General features: G+C 40.5%; 2 protein-coding genes across 5 annotated transcripts; both read right to left on the bottom strand.

Annotated features, from left to right (window-relative positions):
• Window positions 1-3,780: 3,780 nt before the first annotated feature.
• RB195_026391 (uncharacterized protein) lies at window positions 3,781-14,937 on the bottom strand (the record flags this gene model as incomplete). Of its 2 annotated transcripts, XM_064214923.1 has the most annotated exons (12): window positions 3,781-3,861; window positions 4,075-4,132; window positions 4,550-4,628; window positions 5,431-5,572; window positions 5,650-5,780; window positions 5,898-5,988; window positions 6,889-6,970; window positions 7,485-7,575; window positions 13,592-13,662; window positions 14,409-14,519; window positions 14,628-14,685; window positions 14,754-14,937. In XM_064214923.1, the coding sequence occupies 12 exons, from the start codon at window positions 14,935-14,937 to the stop codon at window positions 3,781-3,783; spliced, it is 1,179 nt and encodes a 392-aa protein (XP_064070804.1). The 2 variants fall into 2 exon arrangements, with proteins under 2 accessions (XP_064070804.1, XP_064070805.1); XM_064214924.1 differs by lacking the exons at window positions 13,592-13,662; window positions 14,409-14,519; window positions 14,628-14,685; window positions 14,754-14,937 and having other exon boundaries at window positions 7,485-7,573.
• On the bottom strand, window positions 14,038-22,445 carry RB195_026390 (uncharacterized protein; the record flags this gene model as incomplete). 3 transcript variants are annotated; one of them, XM_064214922.1, is made up of 6 exons in its annotated part: window positions 14,038-14,193; window positions 15,004-15,135; window positions 17,140-17,241; window positions 18,045-18,143; window positions 18,301-18,367; window positions 22,327-22,445. In XM_064214922.1, 6 exons carry the CDS (start codon window positions 22,443-22,445, stop codon window positions 14,038-14,040), a joined length of 675 nt encoding a protein of 224 aa, XP_064070801.1. The 3 variants fall into 3 exon arrangements, with proteins under 3 accessions (XP_064070801.1, XP_064070803.1, XP_064070802.1); XM_064214920.1 differs by lacking the exons at window positions 14,038-14,193; window positions 15,004-15,135 and having other exon boundaries at window positions 17,134-17,241; XM_064214921.1 differs by lacking the exons at window positions 14,038-14,193; window positions 17,140-17,241; window positions 18,045-18,143; window positions 18,301-18,367; window positions 22,327-22,445 and having other exon boundaries at window positions 14,980-15,183.

Genomic DNA, 22,445 nt, shown 5'->3' with positions numbered 1-22,445 from the left:
CACACTGAAACGTAAGGTTTGTCTTAAGGATTTCTACCTGCAGGTTTTGCGAGAGCTTTAGTAATAATACCACAACTACAGTTCAGCTTTTTACTTCTTCTCAGCGTTTTTTTTTTTGGAAGGAAAGAAGAAAGAGAGTAAAAAGAGTTAGATGGAAAGTGGAAGACTGGGTTTCTAAAATGTCCAAAGTAGTAATTTTTGTTGATGTGAGGAGAATGTTGTCATGAGTATGTTGTCTTTTGCAGTAGCCACTGCACCCCTGGTTGATATCTGTCTTGCTATCTGTTGTTTCTTTTATTTATCTCCTGTCACCAGGTGGAGTAGAGCTGCAGTAAAGGTGTTCTGAGCCGAGCAGTTTGGTTTCTTCAATTGTCGGAGTTCATCAGAAAATCCTCCCTCATCCCACCTTCCATCAAATCATGAGGACCTGTTGTTGGTCAGCAGGCTACGGTTACAGCTTTGTGTTTCTCTCGCGTTAGACCTACTATCTCTCTTCTGTTTCACTCCTAGTTTTACTTTTACTTCATTGTTTTAGCAGAATAGTAAATTCTTTTATTTTGTGCAGATACGTTTAAGATTACGTTAACTTTTCGAAATTTCAACTACGAACTTCTACTGTCTGAGAATGGTTTTTTGAAAAATGTTTTCATTGTTGAAATGCCCTCCTATTTCTCAACTAACCTTCCCTATGGAACTCCCACTGAAAATGTTATGATTGCAGGAGCACCGGCTCATCATCAGCCACGCGCCTCAGGACGACCTCTACATGTGGACACGAACTGCTTCAACGGTGGTGAACTGGGCGAAGTGTGCTGCTGTTCGACCGATTTCTGTAACACGGCCAGTTCAACACGGTTGATAGCTGTCGTGATTGCACTTTTGCTCTTTTTTGGCTGACAAAGAATGTCAGCAAGAACGATTCATGCTCACGGACCATCTCGTTCATGGCATTATAGAATTTCAGCCACTATTAGACCGCTTCTTCAACATAAGGAGTGAAGAAAATTAGTTCGGAAGCGAGTCCGAATAGTACTGAAACTCAATTTTTTAATCTTTCCTCAGACCCTCCCAAAGTTCGTTAAGTTGAAGAAAAAAACCCTTTGACATCAACAGCGCTTAAATATGAATTTATAAACTTTAGAAACCTTGTTATAATTGGAGTTCAACCTCGCAATTCGAAGTGCCTTTTTACTCTCTTCATCGCTTCTTCTTATTGCACTAAATTTTCTGCATGATGCTAAATATAGTATGTCTGACTAGTTTTCGATCTGCTTTGAGGAAATAGCGATGTACCTCGCAACTGGCATCGGTAAATTGTGTTAGGATCATTTTTATATGGTATCTCACTGCCGTAAGGGAGGACCTCAGGGTGAACGGGGTTGAATGAGTTCTGGATTTCCGGCATCTTCCCTTTTAATGGTGGTGAGAGGACGATAAATACGATGAGAGTAGAATCATCCACACCTCCTTTTTTTTAGAACGTGCTAACGAATATGATTTTTCTAAAGATAGCGTAGCACGAAATTGCCGGTGTTGGAACCTCCACGAACAGATAGGACTAGCGAGTTCAATTCACGACTTTAAACATAATCACACTCAATTCCAACCGAACGGATAAAGTGATAAAGTGTCCGTTGACAATCAATCCTCTTGGGATCCCGTTCACTTCGACTCAGAATCGTTTGAGGTTTACGAACACGTCTCCAGCCTATACAGTGACTTGCGAAGGCCAATCTATGTACCAAATCAATACCAAATCAATGTTTTTTTTTATCCTCTCAGACAAGTCTGGTAAGAGTTTATCTACCAGGGGGCTACTAAAAAGCTTGGTTAGCACTAGGGCGTTTTTTAACCATTGATTTATCGTGCAGTAACAGTGGACTTACCCCTTACCGACTGTAAACCAGAAAAAAGCGTGTGAAAGAACCTGTTTTATAGATAACCATATTACGGGGGTGGTTGTGTATACCTTCGGATCGTAGCGACCTGACTTGTGGTGCTTCTACATAGGCAGTCCTGCTCAAAGTGATGCTGTAGGGCTTTCGCTAAGCTTCTCAATGGAGCTAACGAGGATTCTGCCGCGACTCGCAGCAACAAGAACATGTCGTGGTCATTATTTACAACCACTGTTGAATAGCACTATATCCAAACCGTAAGGAAAAATCCGCCAAACCGTTTTCCGCCCATCCAATTAGTTAAATTAGTAACATTTGTTGAAGCGCCTGTACCTCTGAACTGGCGTACACCCGTGAGAGAAGCCAGTACTAGCTCAGAGAGAAGATTCGGCAAACCTTACTAATCGGAAACAACCTCGCCATCTTGGTCTTCATACAGGCGTACAAGCGAATCGTACGGTCTTTTGGACACAATCTAAGCTGGAGTTTGTGGAACAGAGATGAAATTCTTGCATCCTCTTTATTTGGCAATGAGATACCAACTCTGAATTAAACATTAACTGCAGAAGTGAAGTAGAAGAAATAGACCGTTCTGCTTGCCACTGGGCATTCACCTATTTATTTCACATCGACGAGTCATATCTTAATAACTAGTTAAGACCATTGAGCGTCATTCTGTGTCTCCATCAGCTCCGTCTTCAAAATAACAACGCTTTTTTAAGTTTAGGGGTAACCCTTAAATACAAATTGATCGATTTAGGGATGTATGGACCAATTTTCACTTGCTTTCTGGTTTTCATCCTCTTTTGTATTTGTTGTCAAAGTGTAATACCATGAGACTTTCAATGTTATGTGCGGTTACTACTGTATGCTTGGATCTGGTTGCGGATTTTGTCCTGAAGATAATTCTTCTAACTTGGAAGCCGAACTTCTAGAGTGTAGCTGTGAACAACGAGTGTAGCTGCTCACTTTTGCGACTGGTCTGACTGCGTCATTTCCCTGGGCTTCAATAAGAATTGCTTCGTGCTTGCTATAGGACATATAAAAACTTTAGGTGGTCGTTAATGGATGTACTTTACAGCCTGCGGCTATGCTTTCACATTCGGACTTATTCTGTGGTTGCTGCGGCACATTCAATATCTCGAAATATATAGGTTAATAACGCGATCCATTTAACTCGATTGCGCGTCGAGTGAGTTTTGAGTTATGAGTAAGCAATAGCCGCGGGCAGTTCAGAACCAATGAGCCGAGCGAATCCGAGCGGAGGAATGCACGAAGAGGTCATCGGACTAGGTGCATTCCTTCTGCGGGGCGTAATGACGACCTCTTGGGGCGAAAACGTCTAGAAATGTGACTTTAAGCAGGATGTAGGTGGTCATGGGTGAAATGAAAGACTCAGAATGTGATTTTATTTACCGCAACGGAACCATGAGGACCAAAGACGCCCTCCCGATCCAAACATTCTCGTTTTTTGCTTTCATTTTTTCTGCTCTTCTCAAATAGATCACCTTTCGGTGATGTTCTGTTGAGATTAGGATGATCCGAGACGAGTGAAACTCTACGCAATCGCAAAAAAGGGATTTTTCAGCTGAGAAATCCTCGTATTCAAAAGGGTTTGTCGTCTCAATCGGATCCCAATCTCTCATTGCATTCAAGTTTAAAAATAACCGCTGTGTATGCATCCGATTTGCTGTTGTGATAAGTTTCATGGGTACTGTTTATATATATTGTAATGGCTTCATTCTTTCTCTTTTGTTAATAAAGATTCTATTTAACTTCATTCATATGAACGCTGTATTCAAATATGAACAAACTGCAGTCGTCTGATTGTATGAAAAAATGTCAATGGGATACAAATAATAGGTGTGATGAGGTCCTGAAGTGATTACTTCTTTGGAATGTAGAAAACGAGCGGTCTGTTAGCAATCTTATTCGATCTGTTCGCTTGGGCTGCGTTGACGAAAGTCTGAACGGGTAGAATAACGTAAACGCAAGAAGCAAAGTATTGATATGCTTCTGTAGAGCTCAGGATTTTTTTTTTATTTTCTAGAGTTATGAGAGTTGAGCAACATTTAAAAAATCGATAGTAACGAACAAATGGCGAGACGTTTCCGTGGATTTTTTAAAATTTAGAATACGAAAAATCTCGACAGGTGTACTGCCGAGGAGGGAAACTCACCGTAGGTCCATTGGATAAAACACCATGTCGTTCGTGGATATGACCAAAGACGTGGTACCTGGAAGCGAGCTACTGTGAACATGTTCTGTTAATGGTCTGGAGGCAGCTTTGAATGATCTGAGACGTGAATGCAAAAAGTTAGGAACAATCCAAGAGCATTTTAGACTAATTATGTTCGTGTACTTCAGAGAAAAACAGTTTTTTCTGGAGCTCGGATGGGAGCTGACCATGCTCAAATTCTTTTTTTTAATTAGGTTCATCAACTACGACAACCACTTACTTCTTAACGAGGTGAAAAATTAGTTGACGTGAAATATGAATAGGTGATGAGCAACTAATAATGATTGGCCTGAGTTATAAAAGCTTCACTCACTTTCTTTCTCTGCAAACCTCGTAATAAAATAGGCAAAAAAAAGACAGAAGAGGAAGGCGATGAATATGAATGGTGAATAGGTGTGTAAAAGCTGAAACCTACTTCGGTTTCACACGCTCTTCAATTTCCTTGAGCAGATAACGACAGCCCCATCTTTCGTCGCCAAAAGCGTCAAGATATCCTGAAATTCGAAAGCTGGTATCTGATTGCAACCTTAAAATGACCGCCATGCATCTTCATCCACCAGCCCTTGAATGGATGATTGCGAAACTCACAGTCAAATTTTGAAGCTTCGCAATTCAATCGCAAGTAGTTATTAGCAGTAATTTGAAAGTAAAACAAGAAAATAAGGATCCGAAAAAATGTGCTCCAAGCGTTTTCAAATATCTAATGTAGGCAAAATTACGACAGAAAATCATAAGGACAAACTTTACAATTTTCATTTTCGCTTAAAAGATTTTAGGAAATAAATAGATGTAGGTTCCTGACACACAAAAACTCTCAATTTTACCAAAATGCTCGTTGTATACTATTGGCCTCAAATATAAGAAAATGTTTATTGTTGATCCATCACGTATTTATTTACCAATCTTAAGGGAAAACACATGTAAGTGGATCATGCGCAAATCTATGTGCCTCTGAAACAAGTGTCGAGAAGTCTCGTTTTCATGGACGAGAAATTCATATTTTAGAATAAGGAAGGTGTAGAACTCCTTCAATAACAAGAAATTACAAGCAATTTTTTTCATGCGTGAAATAATTTACTAAGACGTGGTGTTCAAGAGAAAGAAAATCTGTCCTGCTAAAAATTACGATAAATCCCGGAACGTACTTAAAATCCCCCGGAGAGAGCAGATTATTCTTAAAATTTAGCACTTTTAGTTGAAATGAATTTGAAATTTCTATTATATAATACAGCCGCTAGTAGCAAACGAAAAATATAATACATAAAAAAGTTAAGTCACTACTACACATCCACTTACCTAATGCTGGAGAGTGTGTGATGAGGACATCCAGGTTTGACGGCAGCACCTTCCACTTTTCTTCCAACTCTGGCCGTGGACGATAAAAAGGATATCCGTAGAGAGGATGCCATGATGATCCGAAGAAATTCACACCATCGATCTATAACAGTGCCATTCATTTGAGGAAGCAGCTCCTCCTAAAAGGCAATTCCTCAGCGAATTTTAGCCAGGCACCACCTCAACACCTTTGTCGTGCAGCCAGGTGGCATTCGTCAGCAGTAGGTAGCCTCTGGAGGTTCCTTGTCCGCGATACTGTTCCAAACGCTCTTTGAGATTTTCCGTGTCATCAAATCCCAAATCGTGGTTTCCTGCCACGACAAGCTTGTGCTTGTGGGGCAGTAGTCCGGAAAATCAAAAAAACATTGGGAGGCTGTCTATCAAAAATATTGGAAGATTTGTCTTAGGCGCATAACGATTGTAAATACCTATTTCATCATTAAATTTTTTAAGCTCCTCTTCTGATCCATAATTTGTGAGGTCACCAGCGTGGATTAGAACATCACCGTCTGGAATTTCCTGAAATTGATGCTTCTTCGAACATTGGTCACTTTATTTGCAGGCATAACTTGTAGAAATCCAATATTCGCATGGCAGCCATTTGTAAAAAAAAAACATGATTTTTTTCCATTCACAGGCTAATTTGAGGTGGTCACAAAATTTTTATACAAAAAGGTGCTTTCGTACTGAATAGGGAATTTTGGGGTCATCCCATAAATAAGCTTACTTTATTGTTGTATATATCATGGGCAAAATATATAAAATAAGTATATTTAAGCAATAAAGTAATAGTATATATTTCAAAACCAAAATAAATGGAACTTTTCTTTATTCAAAACCTACTCTTCCTAATTTTCCACAAATCTCTTCCATTTTTCTGAGGGAATATCAATTCCCTCTTCCGAAATTCATTTGTTCATTATGAAAATAATCTTTCTTTGAATTGCGATTGAAGGCCACTTTATTTATGGGATTCCTCCACGCCTGATCCGGTCTGCAAGTTCGCGTGTGTTCGCTGTCGGATGTGCTCAACCGTTCAATCTGATTCCGATGGCGATGCGCCTTTATTCTTCAAATAAGAGGTAGAACACACACCACACACATACAGAGATAGAGTCAGGCAGAACGTGTTGTTGAACCATGTTGAACCGACTACACTCGTTACAAAGAAAGCCTGAATGCTTAATTTGAAGGAAATAGTGACCAAAATGATTGGGATAAATTCGCGGTTTTTTCTTGTAATTTCCAGAATTTCAGAAAATTTCTCGGTCCTGATCTGAACACCACGAACAAAACATAAAACCATATTCAGGCAAAAGAAAGAGAACGGAGGCCGTTCTTTCTAAATTACAAGTTAAATTACTTTAAAACACAGTAAATTGGAATAAAACAGCAATATTTGCAACGCTTCTCACAAACCTTTACTTGGTCCAGTTGATTGTGGGTATCGGAAATGCAGACCACTTTTAGATGAGGTACCGCTGGAGGTGGGTTGATTTCACTGTAATTAGAATAAGTGCATAAGAAGGAAAGAGAGTAAATTTAAAAGTGAGGAAAATACGACGCTTCTGCACCACGGTGACGTTATCTTATAACATTCCCAAATCTACATCTATCATCTCTTAGGTGCTGATGAAACGCAGTACAGGTCTCTTTGTCACTTGGAACATCCGCAAGTACTGTTAGATATATGTATATTATATTTTCAAATATGAACTTCTCCAGAGTGAATGAACACTTGAAAAGAATTCTAACTACACCTGTTTTTTACTCAGCTAGGTTCTCTCCAATAGTAAATTATTCTACTGGACGAGGAGGACGATAAATTAGTTGTAAAATAGTTGGGTAAAAATCAAGTTGGATGTGGAAGAAATTAATTTCTGTCTACTAAGGTTCTTTCGGCGCGTCGACGCTTTATTATTTTTCTTCTGTAGTCCCATCTCGGTACTCGCACTGATCGAGTAAGATAGCTAGCAAGGAACGAGGCAAACCAGTGAAAAAGCACGTCAACTCACCCCTTTGAGTTCACTTGAACTGGCAGTTGAACTTTGGTAGCTTTTATGGTTTCCCAGTATTCTTCTTCGCTATTTGGATCCGCCTTCATTTCTGAAAACGATAAGTTGGTTGAAAAGCTAAGAAGAAGTTATGCGACTATGTTACAACAGACCACAATGTCTAAAGATCCGCACCACGATAAATAGGGGAGCTTGGCGAGACCAGAAGTCATTTTCGCACCCGATTTTGAGGCCAAACCGATAATCATAGCTTTTAAAAAAACACGGCTTGAACAGTAAATGCCAAGTTAGGGAGCGCGAAGGAGTCCTAATTGACAAATTGCTGAATTCCCTCCGAACTCAGAGCAAGAATGAATCTTTGATTCTTCTCCAAATCTGGGAATCATCACAAATCTGCTGATTTATTGTTTGTGACCTTATTAGTAAGATTGCCCAAAAGGCGCTACTGGTGGAAAAGGTCAGCGTCTCAGTGTCGTCAGAGATTGGCTCTAGGGTACTGCTCGAACCGCCGAAGTGTAAAGAGTAACTATCTATTTTCCAGTAATTTAGTTAATTGTTGCAAAATTGTTAGTTTTGTAAAAATCAGGTTCTCTGTTCCAATCTATCTACTATTGGGCGCTCACTGGGAGTTGTATCAGCTCTATTGGTAGAAGATTCTTCCAAGAATTTTTGAATATCAGCTAGAAACTTATCATTTATTGCATGCGGTTTATTTGGCTCCTAGGTTTCATTATCGTCAAATGCTTCCTATGTTCGCCGCAGCAGCAGTTCCCAGAAGAAAAATTTGTAGTCGCTGCGACCGGCTATATTTACATTCTCACACACCTACCCATTTTCTCTGCTCTGAATAAAAGTTTGCAGCAATAAGCAACAGTAATCCCTTCAAACAAGGTTTGCGATCAATTAAGGGATGACACCATTTAAATTAAAAACGACCGCAGCGGAAGTAGTGGTAAAACATGCAAAATCATGCTTCTCCTCATCAGCAGAGAGCAAAGTAGTCATGAACCAAGCCCTGAACCGATAAGAAGGGTAAATGCGCAAAAGTTACCTCAGGAACAGGCGCACAAATCACCTTCTTAGTGGAAAAAAGATTATAAATAACCTTCACTCAGGGAGATAATATTTCCACCATAGGCTTAGGTGTTACACTCCGAAATGTCGTAATTCTCTAACATTTCAGATAGAGTAGAACTTTCTATGACAAATAAATAATCAGAGTGCATTATTGGCTCTGGTTTCTGGCAGAACGAAGACATTGATGTGTCCTTTTCTTTTGACTCGTCTACTAGTCGCACATTTTCTTAACAGCGACACTCACGTCATTCCTCCTAAAACAACTATGTGAAGTAAAGGCGTTGTGAACGCCGTTCGATTGGGTTTAAGACTATCTCTGAACAGCTACCCTTCATTGATGCTGAATGGGAAACAACGAATCGTTTGTAGTTGACAATTAAGTCAGAGCTAAACAAAAATTAGGCAACTAGTTCCAGTCGCATGAGCTGGTTTGTCAATCGAATTGTGAATTTGTCTTGGTGACACGAAGAAACTGTCAGCGCAAAAATTGTGTCCACCGATGTTTTGATGGATTGCAGGGCGCGTGCACTAGTGCATAGTGCTCGTCATCCGACAATGTGTTTACAGTTTCTCTGATGCGGATGCAATTCGAATTCATTCAACTTTTGACACACGAAACCCGATTGCAAAAGCATGTTTTTATAGTTGTAGAACAAATGAGCGTCCCATAAGTTTCAACGAATAGAAATCTTCAGAACACTTTGTGGAGCTCTTTATGAATGGGATATTTCTACTTTTAAATCTGTTTCTATAGTCTAAAGTTGTGTTGTTTTGTTTGCTGTTTGAGCTAGCATGTGTCCTTCATTTGCTACTCTACCTCCATTGGCCCAACTTCATCAAAGATGATGAGGTAAAAGAAAACCCTAGCGAAAATATTTTCAACATGGCGTAGAAAATCTTCACACTTCAGGGACGAAGAAGAAAGAATTTCTTAACCATGCAACAGTGGATCTTCATGTAAAATATCAGCTTAGTAACCGAATCACTGTCTCTGAAAAAGAATGGCCCCGTAAGCACTGCCAGACTTGTTGCTGTAAAAATGGTATTAGGGTTTCTCAACCATCCTGGTCTTACTCACCCTAGTGAATACTCATGTTAAAAAAAGGGTTCTTTTGAGGTAAGCCAATTAGCAACCTCATGTATAGCTCAATACGACACTGAAATCACACAGCTGAAGGCTGCACTTTAACTGACAGGAAGGAAAAATTATTTAAGAGGTAGTCTTTATTTGGAAATTTTAATTTCTTGAAAATTTTTTACACATGAACAAAGGAATAAGAACAATAAAAAATCTATGTGAAATGACAGTGCCAATTAGCATGTGTTTGCTTTTGGATGAATGCTAACGTACCATATTTTTGCATATCAGCAGATCACATTGTCATTTTCTCAGAAAAAAAGACTGTGTACGCCTTTTGCAGCTTAATATTTCTGCTTTAATGCTTCTATGCAAAGAAATTCAACGTAATGGAAACATCTGGTTGGATGTGTCGTGCCACGGAGAGTTTAGGCGACTTCGCTGAGCAATTTGATTAAGTGGAACTAAAAGTATTGGACAAGAGCAGGTGTTCTCAAGGGTACCTGGTAATCAAATCGATTTCAAGACGTATATGAATCATGCTTTCAGATCTTAAGGTATATGGGAACCGACGACACCTCCTGTATCGAAATTTTTAACGTGGTTAAGTTCACACTCTTGAAGCAAAACTGAATACTTCATCTGTCAACGTAGACTGACCAACTGGACAGGAAAAAGTCTATGGATTCGACTAAAGATAAATACGGGGAAGAGACTGAGCTCTTTTGTCCATGATAACTTCAGGCTATGAGGACGTTCCCATACAGAGGAACTCATGCTTTTCATCACTACACTGTATGGGTCTAATCTGATAGTTGCGAAGAATCTCTAGGGCCCTGTTCCTAAAGATTCAGGATTTGTGTAATGTAGAAGTAGGTTGGAGAAAACTCAAAGATCAACTCAATTATGGTCACAACATCCGCACAGTGCATGGGTATGGAGATTATTAATTTCAGGAAGGTGTAAAGGGGGAGGAACAGAACTAGAAGAATTATCCATGAAATCAGATTCGCTGGGACAACATATCGCAGATCCCAGTAATTTTACTTGACCTTTGTTGCAAGCGTGTTTGCCCAGCTCTTATCGCAACATCTTGCTTGGAACTGTCTGCAACCTTATAGATAGCATAGAGGAGGGGAACGAAGTGGTAAGATGCAGGGTATCGACGAATGGACGAAATGAGTGCAGCCTTTGCTCGAACTGGAGCTCTTTATAACTAGGCATTGTCACCGGTGAAGACAACATCTGGTGGCGCCTCTAATACGCAGGCGTTACGCTTTTTTGGTAAAAGTTTCCGACAGTTTCCGTTTCCGTTGTATGATAGTTATACTGCAACAGGAAACTCTATCAGGACGCTATATCTTCATCAAGCAGTTGTTTGCGAATTTTCCACAGGAAAAACAGCAATACGGGAAGGAAAGAAGTTAAACCTGCAAATCGTAGAACGGCAAGAGCGAAGACAAGTTGACGAATAACCATCTGAAATATTATGCTGCATTTGCATCCATCTTTCTCTTTAAACGTAAACGACAACGAGCGATGAGCACAGTTGAGCACAGTTGGGCAGACAAAAGCGTAGAAAGAGCGAAGGAGAGCCGGAGCGCAAATTAGTGATATTATTGGCGGGTAATTAACCGATATAGCTAGCTGGAATGTCAACTCGTGATAAAGTAATTGGGCACGAAGATCAACTGCAGAAACACATAGTCACCTTCGACAGAAATAGCGGACACTACTTTGGTAAATAAGGCGGTTTAGGTTAATTGAGTAGAAAGGAACTCTAAGCTCTACCAACTGTAAAGTAAGTCTATAAGGAGGTTCATGTTTTTTTGTTGCTTTTGTGCTTTTTCGATAACATAAACAAATGTTTAGAAGAAAAACCAAAAGTATCAATACTAGCATTTATAATATTGGTAATATCTTATCATCCAAATAGATATTTACTTGTTTAGATGGCCGGTATTCACTGAACGCCCCAACTCTAGCATCTTTTCCAGTCATTTTGTTCCCTCGCCACTGACATACAAGAGGATATCTAGTTTTGAGAGTGACGTTGAAGAGATCCATGAGTTGTATAAAGCTGAGCTCTCAGCTGGTCCTTGCAGGGAACACCCGGCCTCCCTAGGACGCTTAACATCTTTTGGGATCCATTCCAGCGTCTTTTAGTCCATCTATCGTTAATTGCTCTAATAATGCGATCATCCCATAAATTTCTTTGCCTACGATTATAACGGGAGATTTCTCCTAATTCGGAACTGCGAAGACCGGCTAGTGTTGTGTGCGCCGGTTAAACTTTTGTGGATAGTAATTAGCTTTCTGGACATGGGAATGGGAAAGGTATTTGCCTACTTCTCGCTGCGTAGCAGAACGCTGTAAGAACTGTCAAGTCGAACAGATGGGCACGAAGCTCTAGGTCCGACACTAGCTTCCCTGACGGGTGCCAGCGCTTCCCGCGCTCCCGTCCTTCTAATCAGCTCCTCTTTCAAGTCATTCTCCATCTTCATAGAGCGCCCAAGGTACGGCGAACCGCGTTCTATCTAATCGCAGTCCTATTTTTCTCTCTGTTTCGTTTAATTCCTTGAGCATCGTACTTGCATTGGTACTTCTCGAACAAAGAAAGATGTTGTCCGCTGAATGAAGGTTCGAGAGGAAGCGTCTTTCTTCCTTCCCCAACAAGTGATTTCATCAACTACTTGTAAAGCAACCCCGGATAGCGTTGCCGGTATGGTATCGCTTTTCCATGGCGCTCACCATACCCCTTTCCAAAGGGTATGGTGAGCGCCATGGAAAAGCTGTGTCGTAGTGGCGCATTGATTGTTGCAATTAGCTAATGTCATCATATACGTCCACACTTTGATCGAGCAGTGCTGACAGCGGATTCGTTTCTACGCTGACGTAGGCTTTCTTTTAGTTAACCAAGGTTAGGACAAAGGCCAGGCGATATTCTTGGCAAATCTCTCTGACCCTCGATGGGTTTGGATGTGGTCCATGCAGCTGAAATACCTTCGGAATCCCACTTGTTCTTGAGGTTAGCTTTATACTAGGTCCTAGAAATGTCCATGAAGATGATGTTGGTGAATACTTTGTACAAGATGCACAGCGGGCATATCGGATAGTATTATAAAGCTGAGTATTATAAATGCCGAAGTTTCTGCGAAACTTCTTTAGACTCGTACATCTTTGTTTCGCTTCTAGACTGCCTGTATTTCGGAAGATCCTACTCCAAAGCTTCTCTGCAGTTGGAGTTTGCAATCAAACACTCAATGTGCGATACATTCGGATCAGGCCTTCGAACAAACAAAAAAAAAATCCTTTCCAACAATTCCGGTTCAAGTTGTTGTGCGCGGCTTCGGGCACATTCAGCAAATAGTCCTCTGAGGAGCAAGTCGTAGTCCACATTTGAGACGTCCTCAGTGTGCCTGTCCACCACAAAAAGATAGCCCTATGGAAATGTCAAGTAGACACGAATTCAGACTGGTGAGTATGTGGTCGACCTCTGCGGGAGTCGTGACAATGGGTGAACAGTAGATCGACCAAAAGTGATCTTTTCTGATGATAAGAAAGCACCCGTGAAGGAGGGAAGTGGTGGACAGCAACCCGCCAAGATGATAGCTGTTTTCATTCCGTTCGCCTAGCTCAAGTTTTCCGATCCTGTATTTCTCCATTGTCGCTTTTCCTAGTTTTGCGTTAAAATTCCCGACAACAAATTTGTAGAAGAACGTCTCGTTGCGGATCAGTTTCTTCAGCTCCTCATGCCAATTTGGATATTATTAGTTTAATGCTATAATAACCGTCATTAATAAGCGATAATTCTTCCATGTATTTCTGCTACTACTGGCCAATTTATCGACCACACTCTGGCTTCTCTTCACTTTTTTCTGGACCATTTTTAAAAATTGACAGCCAGTAGCTTAAGCTTAGTTCAACAAACAAACTTTGAAAGTTAAGGTACCAGTTAAGGTAGTGACTAGTAGTATGATCAATGCGTCAGCAGGTGGGATCATTTGGGCAAGCTGAACTCTGCTGTAACAAATAAAATTGAAAAGCGCGATTACATATACAATAATACATAATAAGGCATATAATACATAATAAGACGAGGTTTTTTTTTCAATATTGGGAGATCTCCATTAGTTGGTGACGCTCATTGTCGAAATTATATTCAAAAAACTTTTGCTCACTCACGTATAATCGGTATAGTGCGTCAATTTAATGATGTGATGTGATATCAAAGAGAGCAGTGTTTTGATACGTGTATTTCAGTAAACGTTGATTCTGTACTTATAAAAGTAGAAAAAAAACAAAACTAGAAGCTCCATCTATCAGTGTCACTTTTCTGAGATTTAGCCGAACTTTACAGGTACTGACTGACTTGACTTAATCGGCGGGCTGATAACATCAGCCTGATGGGATTCCTCGTCCTATCTTAACAGCGTAGAGGTTGGGCAAAGCACTGTTCAATCTTCTGATCTTCAGCATGAGGTTACCACAGAGTACCACACAGACCACTTTCGTTCGTTGCTGTTCAATATTTTGCGAAACATGACTTCTCGCCTGAACTAACTATAGATGATGAGTGTTCTCAGGTCCACTTGTGCGACCTTAATCCCGAACTTTCGTTTTCAGCCAGGTGACCTTTCCCAGCTAAAACCCGATAGACTCCTCAGAAAACGTTGCAGGAGGTGGGCTGCTGGCTTCCTCAGCATGTGACCAAAGAAGGAAGACGATTTACTGTGGCCACTTTCGATTGCGGTGCAAGATGCTGATACCTTCCACATGCCATAGGTCGGCATATTACATCGAATTCCGCATAAAGATCATCATTGTACCATAGTGAAGCTGCATCGTCACCGCAGACGGTGCATCCAAGTGAGCAACTACTACATCACGATAGGACGACTTGCAGGTAAATGGAATCACAGCTTGACTTTGTGGCCAATGGGAGTTCAGCACAAACGCTTGGTCAGGGAGTTGAATGCGAAACAGACCTTAGCCCATCACTTTTATAGCTGTCGTTCAGCATATAATTCAAGTAACAGAACTCATCTGTAAGTACGAGATGTTGCTCATCCTGACTTCCCTTGGAGGTCTCAGGAAGACCCACATCTACTTACACATATCAAAGAGGAGACGTAATCCATAGACTGTTGTTAGCTTCGATAAAAGTATGACAACATGTTGAAATTTAGTACTGCTTTTCGCGAAAATAACATCGTCGGCATACTCGATATCAGTCAGGAGACACCCTGATGGTGATGAGACGATGTCAGCAAAACAGTGATCGACAGTCCTTCGCATGATGTCATCGATGAAAAATTTGGATAGAAAGTGTCCTGCTACTCATCTTTGTGTTACTTCAGTTACCAATTCAAGCGGTGGCGTCCATCCTGCTGGTGTTGGAACTGCTGCAGGCATTCGTTGATTCACGCCATCAGGCAACGCAACAAACTTTCCTGGTGCTCCATAGGCGCGTAACGTGTAGAAAAGATTGTTCCGCTGAAGACAACCGAAAGCGATTTCGGAGACCAGAAAAGTAAAATGCATTGGTTTTGAGCACCGCTGTCACATCACATCTCTTGGAACATCGCGTCATTTGCAGAGAGGGCAGAATGAAAGTTAGTTTACTCGCAGCGCGTTAATTCTTCACGATGTTTGATATATCGTTTCAGGATAATCCGCTGTAAAATATTGTACATAACTCGTAAATGTGAGATCCTTCAGTAGTTTCTAGGAGCCGTTTTCAACTTCTAGGAGCTGAGAACTTCTTGTGGAGGGGAATTACTAGATTGTATCTCCACCAAATGTAATGGAAAGCAAGCAATCCACAACTTGCCTGTAAATGTGCTCTTGGGCAGCTTCTGCTGCTTATTTGAACCAGGAAGGACAGTGCTGCCTGAGTTCAATCGCGTGATGAATTACGGTCGCTTCACACGCTTTCTTTTGTTTAGTACATAGAGCACTGAACATGATCACGCTCATCCTGGCGAATTAAATTCCTACCCCATCCTATTCGCAAAGAGACCCCAACACCTCAAGTTTTGTGAACACCCCGTCTTTAAGCAATAGAATTTGCAAATATAGAACCACGACAATGCTCAAAGTTATGTCGGTTACCTCTTGAAAATCCTTCCAAGTTTGCGTTAACATTGTCTAGTAATAGATCTTTCAAAACATCGACGGAAGGTCTCATCTGATAATTTCACTTAACCAAGCCTTCATAGCGCTACAGAGAACAAGAATCAGAAAACATCATTGCAAACATTTCATGGCCTATAAGACTTTGTTTTTCTTTCTACCCGATTCCTTCTAGTTAGGGTTTCATGGGCGTCATTCATATGCTGACTACACCAGTCTTTCTCCTACGATGCGTTAACATGAACATCTATGTATGTCAAATCCTCCATCCCTTCAAATCGTTCCCGTCAAATCAGTGATTGTTATACACAGAGAGATCAAAGAATTAAGTTCTACCTTGGATGGTGAGGCTATTCTCTTAACCCTGATTCCATTTCACTCCATTTCACTGTGGTAAAAGGAAGTAAAATTTCCTAGAAAAGTTCTGGAAGTGCCGCAAAACGATAAGTCATCCTTTCGCAAATGAACCCGTTTATTAGGCTGAGAATTCTGTTTGAAATGAAAATATTGAGGACATCGTTTAAAAATAACAAAAAATGAGGAATATGAGAATACCCTGCAATGAAAATTGTCAAAAAAAAGAGGAAACAAAAAGATGACATAGAAATAATAGTATGACCTCAACAGAAAAAAAAGGACTTTTCGTTCGTACAAATAGATAAGTAGCACCGAAAAAATACATTAGCAACGTAGATGAAGTTGGTCGGTGCCAGTGCAGAGGTCGCTTATGGCAAGAGTGGAAAACCCGTAAGAGGAACATTCGTTTTTCTTTGTGAATAATCCCGAACATAAACAAACAAACAGAGCAATGACAGTATCTTTTGAAAAAAAAAACCAAATACAACACCCTTGCAGCAATTTCGAACACTTCCACTGGCATCGGCTACTCGCAACATAACAGGATTTGCAAGAATTTGACAAAAAATTCAGGATGGCACTTAACCGGCTATAAGCAGACGAATCTTTGAAGACAAATAAGCGATGTTCGATAACATGACGGGAGAAGAACAACAACAATTCTATTAACATAGACAACAGCTATTTACAAGACTCTATTCAGCAGATTCGAAGCTGATTTTTTCGCTGCAAGCATCGCTTGTTCCGGAGAGAAAGCGAAAACTTGAAAAACGAAAGCAGATCGCCGAATCGACTATGCGTAAAGATAGCATCCGAATAGAACACACATATGTGGGTCGGGTAAAGGTGGTTTTTAATGGAATCGCAAACTTTTCCCACATCTTCAGCTCTAACAACTGCGAAGACGTCAGGGTGGTGAAAGCTGTGTCTTACAAAACGAATAGCAGTAAGAGGAGAATGGCGGAGATGCTCAGCGTTGAAGAAAATGAACACAGTTTTCAGTTAAACCATGCGGGCGATGTCCGATGATTTCTTCTGTTCGCCACTAGACTGCGAAGGAGCGCGAAGAATCGAAGGTCGCATCGAGTGAATTGTAGATTGTACGGTCAACTGAAATGCTATTTCCTCGAAAAACCGTCCGAAAAAACTAGAAACAAACAAATTAATAAAAGCCCGAAAATAAGCATTTGAATCAAATTCCAAAGAAAAAGGCACGAAATAACCCCACATAAGAAATTATGCATCATTTTATACTTGAACCTCACTACAGATCTTTTTTCTCTGAAATTCAATTCTTTGCAAATTTTGAGAAAAAAATTTGGTGTTTTTTACACTTCAGGTAAAAATAAGATATATGACAAACTGAGCCTACTAATTCCCTTGACCAAAAAATTTTAGGGAAGCAAAAGGCAAAAAAAGAAAAAAATTTCGCAAGCGCTCCTCTTGTATATTTCCTGCTAAGTTTAGACGAAGACTAAGCAATATCAAAATCTTTCTTCACATCAATAGAGCAAAATTTATGACATATTAGCCTTCGTCTCAATCAATTGCACGAAAAAGATCAAAAACTTTCAAAAACGAAAAAGTCTCACTACTTTTTTTCACACTTTTTTTACACCCGGAAACTTCTACACACGAATGGATCGCGGACTGCCAGAAAAGAGATACCGTTAGAATAAAGCGGGAGCGCGGGTATTTGTACACAAAAAATAATAACAAAACAATAATAATAACACAAAAATAAAAGAAAAACAATAATGTTCAAAATGTTAAAAAACTATGAATAAGGTGAGCAGAAAATCAGAAAAGGAATTCTTAAAAGCAGCCCACCCTAATTTTCTGGAGCTATAATAAATGCAGCCCTTATTGTTTGCTATAATTCGAAAAAGGTGCAAAAACAAAACACAATGAACCTGCTCGTCAGCCTCTGGTACAACGCTGAGCTTCTTATCACTCATTTTGCGCTGTGCATTCAATTGTAAGTAGACGGAAGAAACGGACTTCACCAGTTCCTTAAAAAATTCGTTTAAATTGGAGGGGCAGATTAGACTGCGTTGAGCTCTCGCCCTCTTCATGGAAATCGCTTGCATCGCTGAATTCAAGAGAGGGGAGACAAAGTTATTGACCACGACATTGCTTGAGCCCCTAGTAACCAATATGCCAACATACCTGGTCATCATCACAACGGTTTATCAACTCCTTTGATTCGTGAGAAGACGAGTAACTCGAATCGCTTCTGAAAGAGAGTTCTAAGCACTGATTGATATTTACAAGTGTTTTCGACAACCATCATCATTACCTCTACTTCTTCTTTGTGAGTTAAATTTTGATATACGTATTTGTCATCAGAAGAAGAATGGAGATATACGAAAAAGATGGACAGCGCAATTCAATTTCAAACAACATTATTAGCCCGGTATTGGCGAGTAGCACGGCATGCGCTCGCCCCATGGATCTATGCAAGGCGTGTTGAACGATTTAAAGCGACTTAAATAAGATTTGGATTTTTCTGACTGGAATTGTTTGGACTAATCCCCTAAGAAGAATTTCGAAAATGATGAGATTGCTGTGGAGACTATTCATAATAAAAGCTAAATCTGCAGATCTCGCATGACAGATAAAGCGTACGGTACACAAAAGTCATAATTATGGACTTTTGTACTTTTGCAAATTCCTGTCTCGATTTCAAACATTAGCGAGGAGCTACTCACTCTAAAAGATGTTGCTAGCGGAGACACTGCTACGTATTCTCGGGAGTTGAATTGGCAGATTTAGAGTGTAGCTGATCTTGCAAGTGCTTACTGTTGCAAATGGAAGAATTCGGTACAGCCCGGTCAAGAAAACGTGACTCTTCGTATTCAGGGTACTCAACCGTTCGCTGCTGACTTTGAGCGCAACATTGTAGCGCAGCTCGATTCTAGCCCGAGAGCGAGAACTACGCGAGGGTCTCACCGGACAAATATCCACTGTAGATTCGTCGGAAGTACAGTGGAATGCAGGACGGGGTATGGTAGATTTTTAAGGATTGGTAATCATTATTTGGTTTTAGGGCTTGGTAATCTTTATCACTTATTACTGCATTGTTGCTATACCGATAAACCACTTGTGTACCACGTATAATGCAGAGACCCTGAAAGGGCACAGCGAGGAAACATGAGGGATAGGTAGCCCGAGGCACTCGAAGAGAGAGCTGAGACTTCGGGTATCAGGACCCTGTCATGCGCTCACATTATTTCAGAAGTGCTAGACTGTCATCTGACGAATAAGCTCAGCGCCAGACACGGAGTATTCGCGACAACTAGAGCGCAACAGCACTAAAAGTACGAGATAATTGTTCGGCGCATTCTATACAACCCTTCGCTTTCAAAACACGTTGACCTTTCATCTAAATGGAGAATTTGCAGCTTGTCGTAAAGAAAAATGAGGAAAACTAGAGAGGATATGTATGCAATTGCTTTAGTTTTTCATTCAAATTTTAGAATTCTTCAAGTTTTTTTTTTGAAATTCATAATTGCTGAATATTGCATGTGACACTCCCTTGATCCAGAAAACTTCTCCACGCTTTCACTGTGAGCGAAACTACTGAGATGATCATACAAGAATGTTGAATGTCAAATGTCAACAATGTGTTTTTCTGGATTTTTTATAAAACAAGTATTGCACAATGGTGTGAACTCTTAAGCCGTATACAATTGGAAATGTGTCCACTTAATGAAAAATCCTACCTATATTTCTAAAGGGTGACATAACAGCTGGAACTACTATACGTACAGCTTTCCCTTATTGCATTTTATCCTGTATAAAAGCAAATGGTAAACAAGCTGAACGTCAAATTCTCACAGATTATCAGCTTATTGACCGATTTGCTTATCACATCGAAATGCAAGCCGTGATATAACGGTGAACGAACAAAATGCGAACAGTCGTTGTACAGTAAAAGACGTCTTCAGAATTGCTTCAAATTTTCAACATTAATGGACCGAATGGAACGGCGAAAACGCGCATCTCTTTCACTCACAATTCCGAGAATTTTAAGAGATGGGGAAGACTCAAAAACATGTAAAAAAATTGCTTGCACGAAGTCTCAAAATGAGGGCACAAATGGTGAACAACAATAAAAAGTCCTGAAAATCCTACAAATCTACTTATCCTACAAACTTGCCTAGAAGTGTTTAGGTCAAAATTCACGAAACTATAGTCGGGTCAATACGACATGAAACACGAGTGTAGTTGCGGTACATTCGCGTACGCTCTCGAAATGGCGCGGTGGAGGCAGCAGTTGGAATCAAGTTGGGACCGTCGCAAACTGCAGCGATGAGTGGTGCCAGCAAGGATTTCGCCACGGTCCTAACCACCACGCTCCACCGAAGCGCCTCGAAAGAAGCCGCGTACGCAATTGCGTACGTGCTTCATGTCGTTTTGACCCTACTATAGTGTTGGGATGTTTCCATGATTAAATGGTAGTGTGTAGTTCACGAATATAAGCATGATCATGATCAGCTTCCGCTACTTGTTTGAGTTACATCAGCTGGATTGTGGGCGTCGAACGACGGCGGAATTGTTAGTGATCTATCGCGTAACAAGTTGCACTGTAGGAGGGACCGCTGCAACAAGGCTGTTTCACGCCTTTTCTGGATTATTGGGTGGAACTGAGTGCAATCAAGCTCATAATCCATCCCACAAAGTTGCGAAGAGATTCCAAGGTCGTTAATTTCGTTATATGTTGTCTTTTGTAGCAACTTAAAGGAAATTTTCTTCATTTTGTCAGAGCGCATAAGTCTTTCTCTGACGTATTTTCCAAGACTTCGGGTGGTCTGGCGGCTCTGTACACTTCCGATATCCCGAATTCCTGGAGCTCTGGCGGGAGTTGCGGGTTTTAATTGTAGTACTTGTGAGCTACGCTCAAGCTCCCATCTACTGTTGGAGAGATCTCAGTTTAGATTTCAATTGAGACATTCCCTGACCCAGAAATCCTCAGGCACTTTTCATTGCCCACTTGAGAGAGGGAAAGAGAGAGAATGTGTTAGCTTGAAGGTCATGACGTTCTCTTTGCTTAAACCCGACTTGTACTGAAGAAATCCACGAAATAGGCATCGTACAGACTCCTGATAACAGTCTGCGTTGGCGATAAAGACGCGTAAAACGCGGACTCTCTTGCACCTACTCAACTTGACTAGAGAATCGTGGAGAAAAACAACGCATGCAGTGTAATTAAATCAACAAGTCTTATAAGCGTTATGCAAACGAATGCCAGTTCCTGCTGAGGCAATAGGAGTTTTTCCCTGAAATCTTCTTAGAAGCGATTCTTTTTGTTTTAAACGTCATTTCAAGACTAATAGCGTAGCGGCTGCTCTTTCCCATGTTAAATGTGACGCTCAATAGAATTTTCTACGTTGAGATCTCTTATGTAGTTTTATAACATCAAAAACTCGGTGCACCTTTTACAAAAACACAGAAGAGGTGGATCAACAAGATCGGTGTAGTTTATCCGACGAAGCAACTTTTTACACAAACAGTGAAATGAAAGTGCATCGAGTGAAATTCATCCTCAGTAAGGACGTAAAAATGTGCTTCGTCGGGTGAACTCATCTACTCGGATATTCGTGGTATATCTGATCCCTGCATTTCTAGGACACGCTTGGATCGGAAAGAGGGATGGGAGCGTTTGTGCTGCCATACCTGTTGCACACTGCGTTCCGAACGCTTTCCAATGCTAGATAGAAGCGAACATAAAGAACTGCCTGTGCTTTTTTTGTGGAACTTGAAGATTGAGATGAAAATGAACAAAAAAAAACCCCAGAGTCCTTATGTTCTGTCCTTTCATAATTTCAGTTCTTCACGCAAAGCAGAGAATTCTTACTTTACGCAATTCTGACTGCAAAAACTTACAAGGCGAGTGGAACTAAAAGCTACAGTTAGTTAGTATCCTCCTGCACGATCTCGGTCCTCTGCAAAAAAAAACAATGCCTAAACGGAGTGGAAAACGAGAAGAGTTTAGGGTATCTTCCAGTTGAAAATGTACTTATATGAAGTTTTGTATGGCGTATTCTAACATTCTTACCAGTTAAAAATCAAGAAAATCGGCGATTTCCCTTCGACAATTCTCGTCATTCTTATGGCATATTTAGTTTCGCAGCTGGACAGAAGAACACACAGAAGATTATGAATGGAATTTTAAATTTGTAAATTACTAACCTCGATCCAGAAAGAAACGATACCATCGCATCCGGACAAGTGGCCATTGAAACCAGCCACGCGAAAAACATCACACAGCAGAGTATCACGATCACAATGATCGCCAGCAGCTCATCCAT

Source organism: Necator americanus, chromosome X, assembly GCF_031761385.1.
Source record: "Necator americanus strain Aroian chromosome X, whole genome shotgun sequence".
NCBI classification, from domain to species: Eukaryota; Metazoa; Nematoda; class Chromadorea; order Rhabditida; family Ancylostomatidae; genus Necator; species Necator americanus.
Note: the sequence above shows the minus strand (reverse complement) of the source record. Positions and strands in the feature narration are given on the sequence as shown.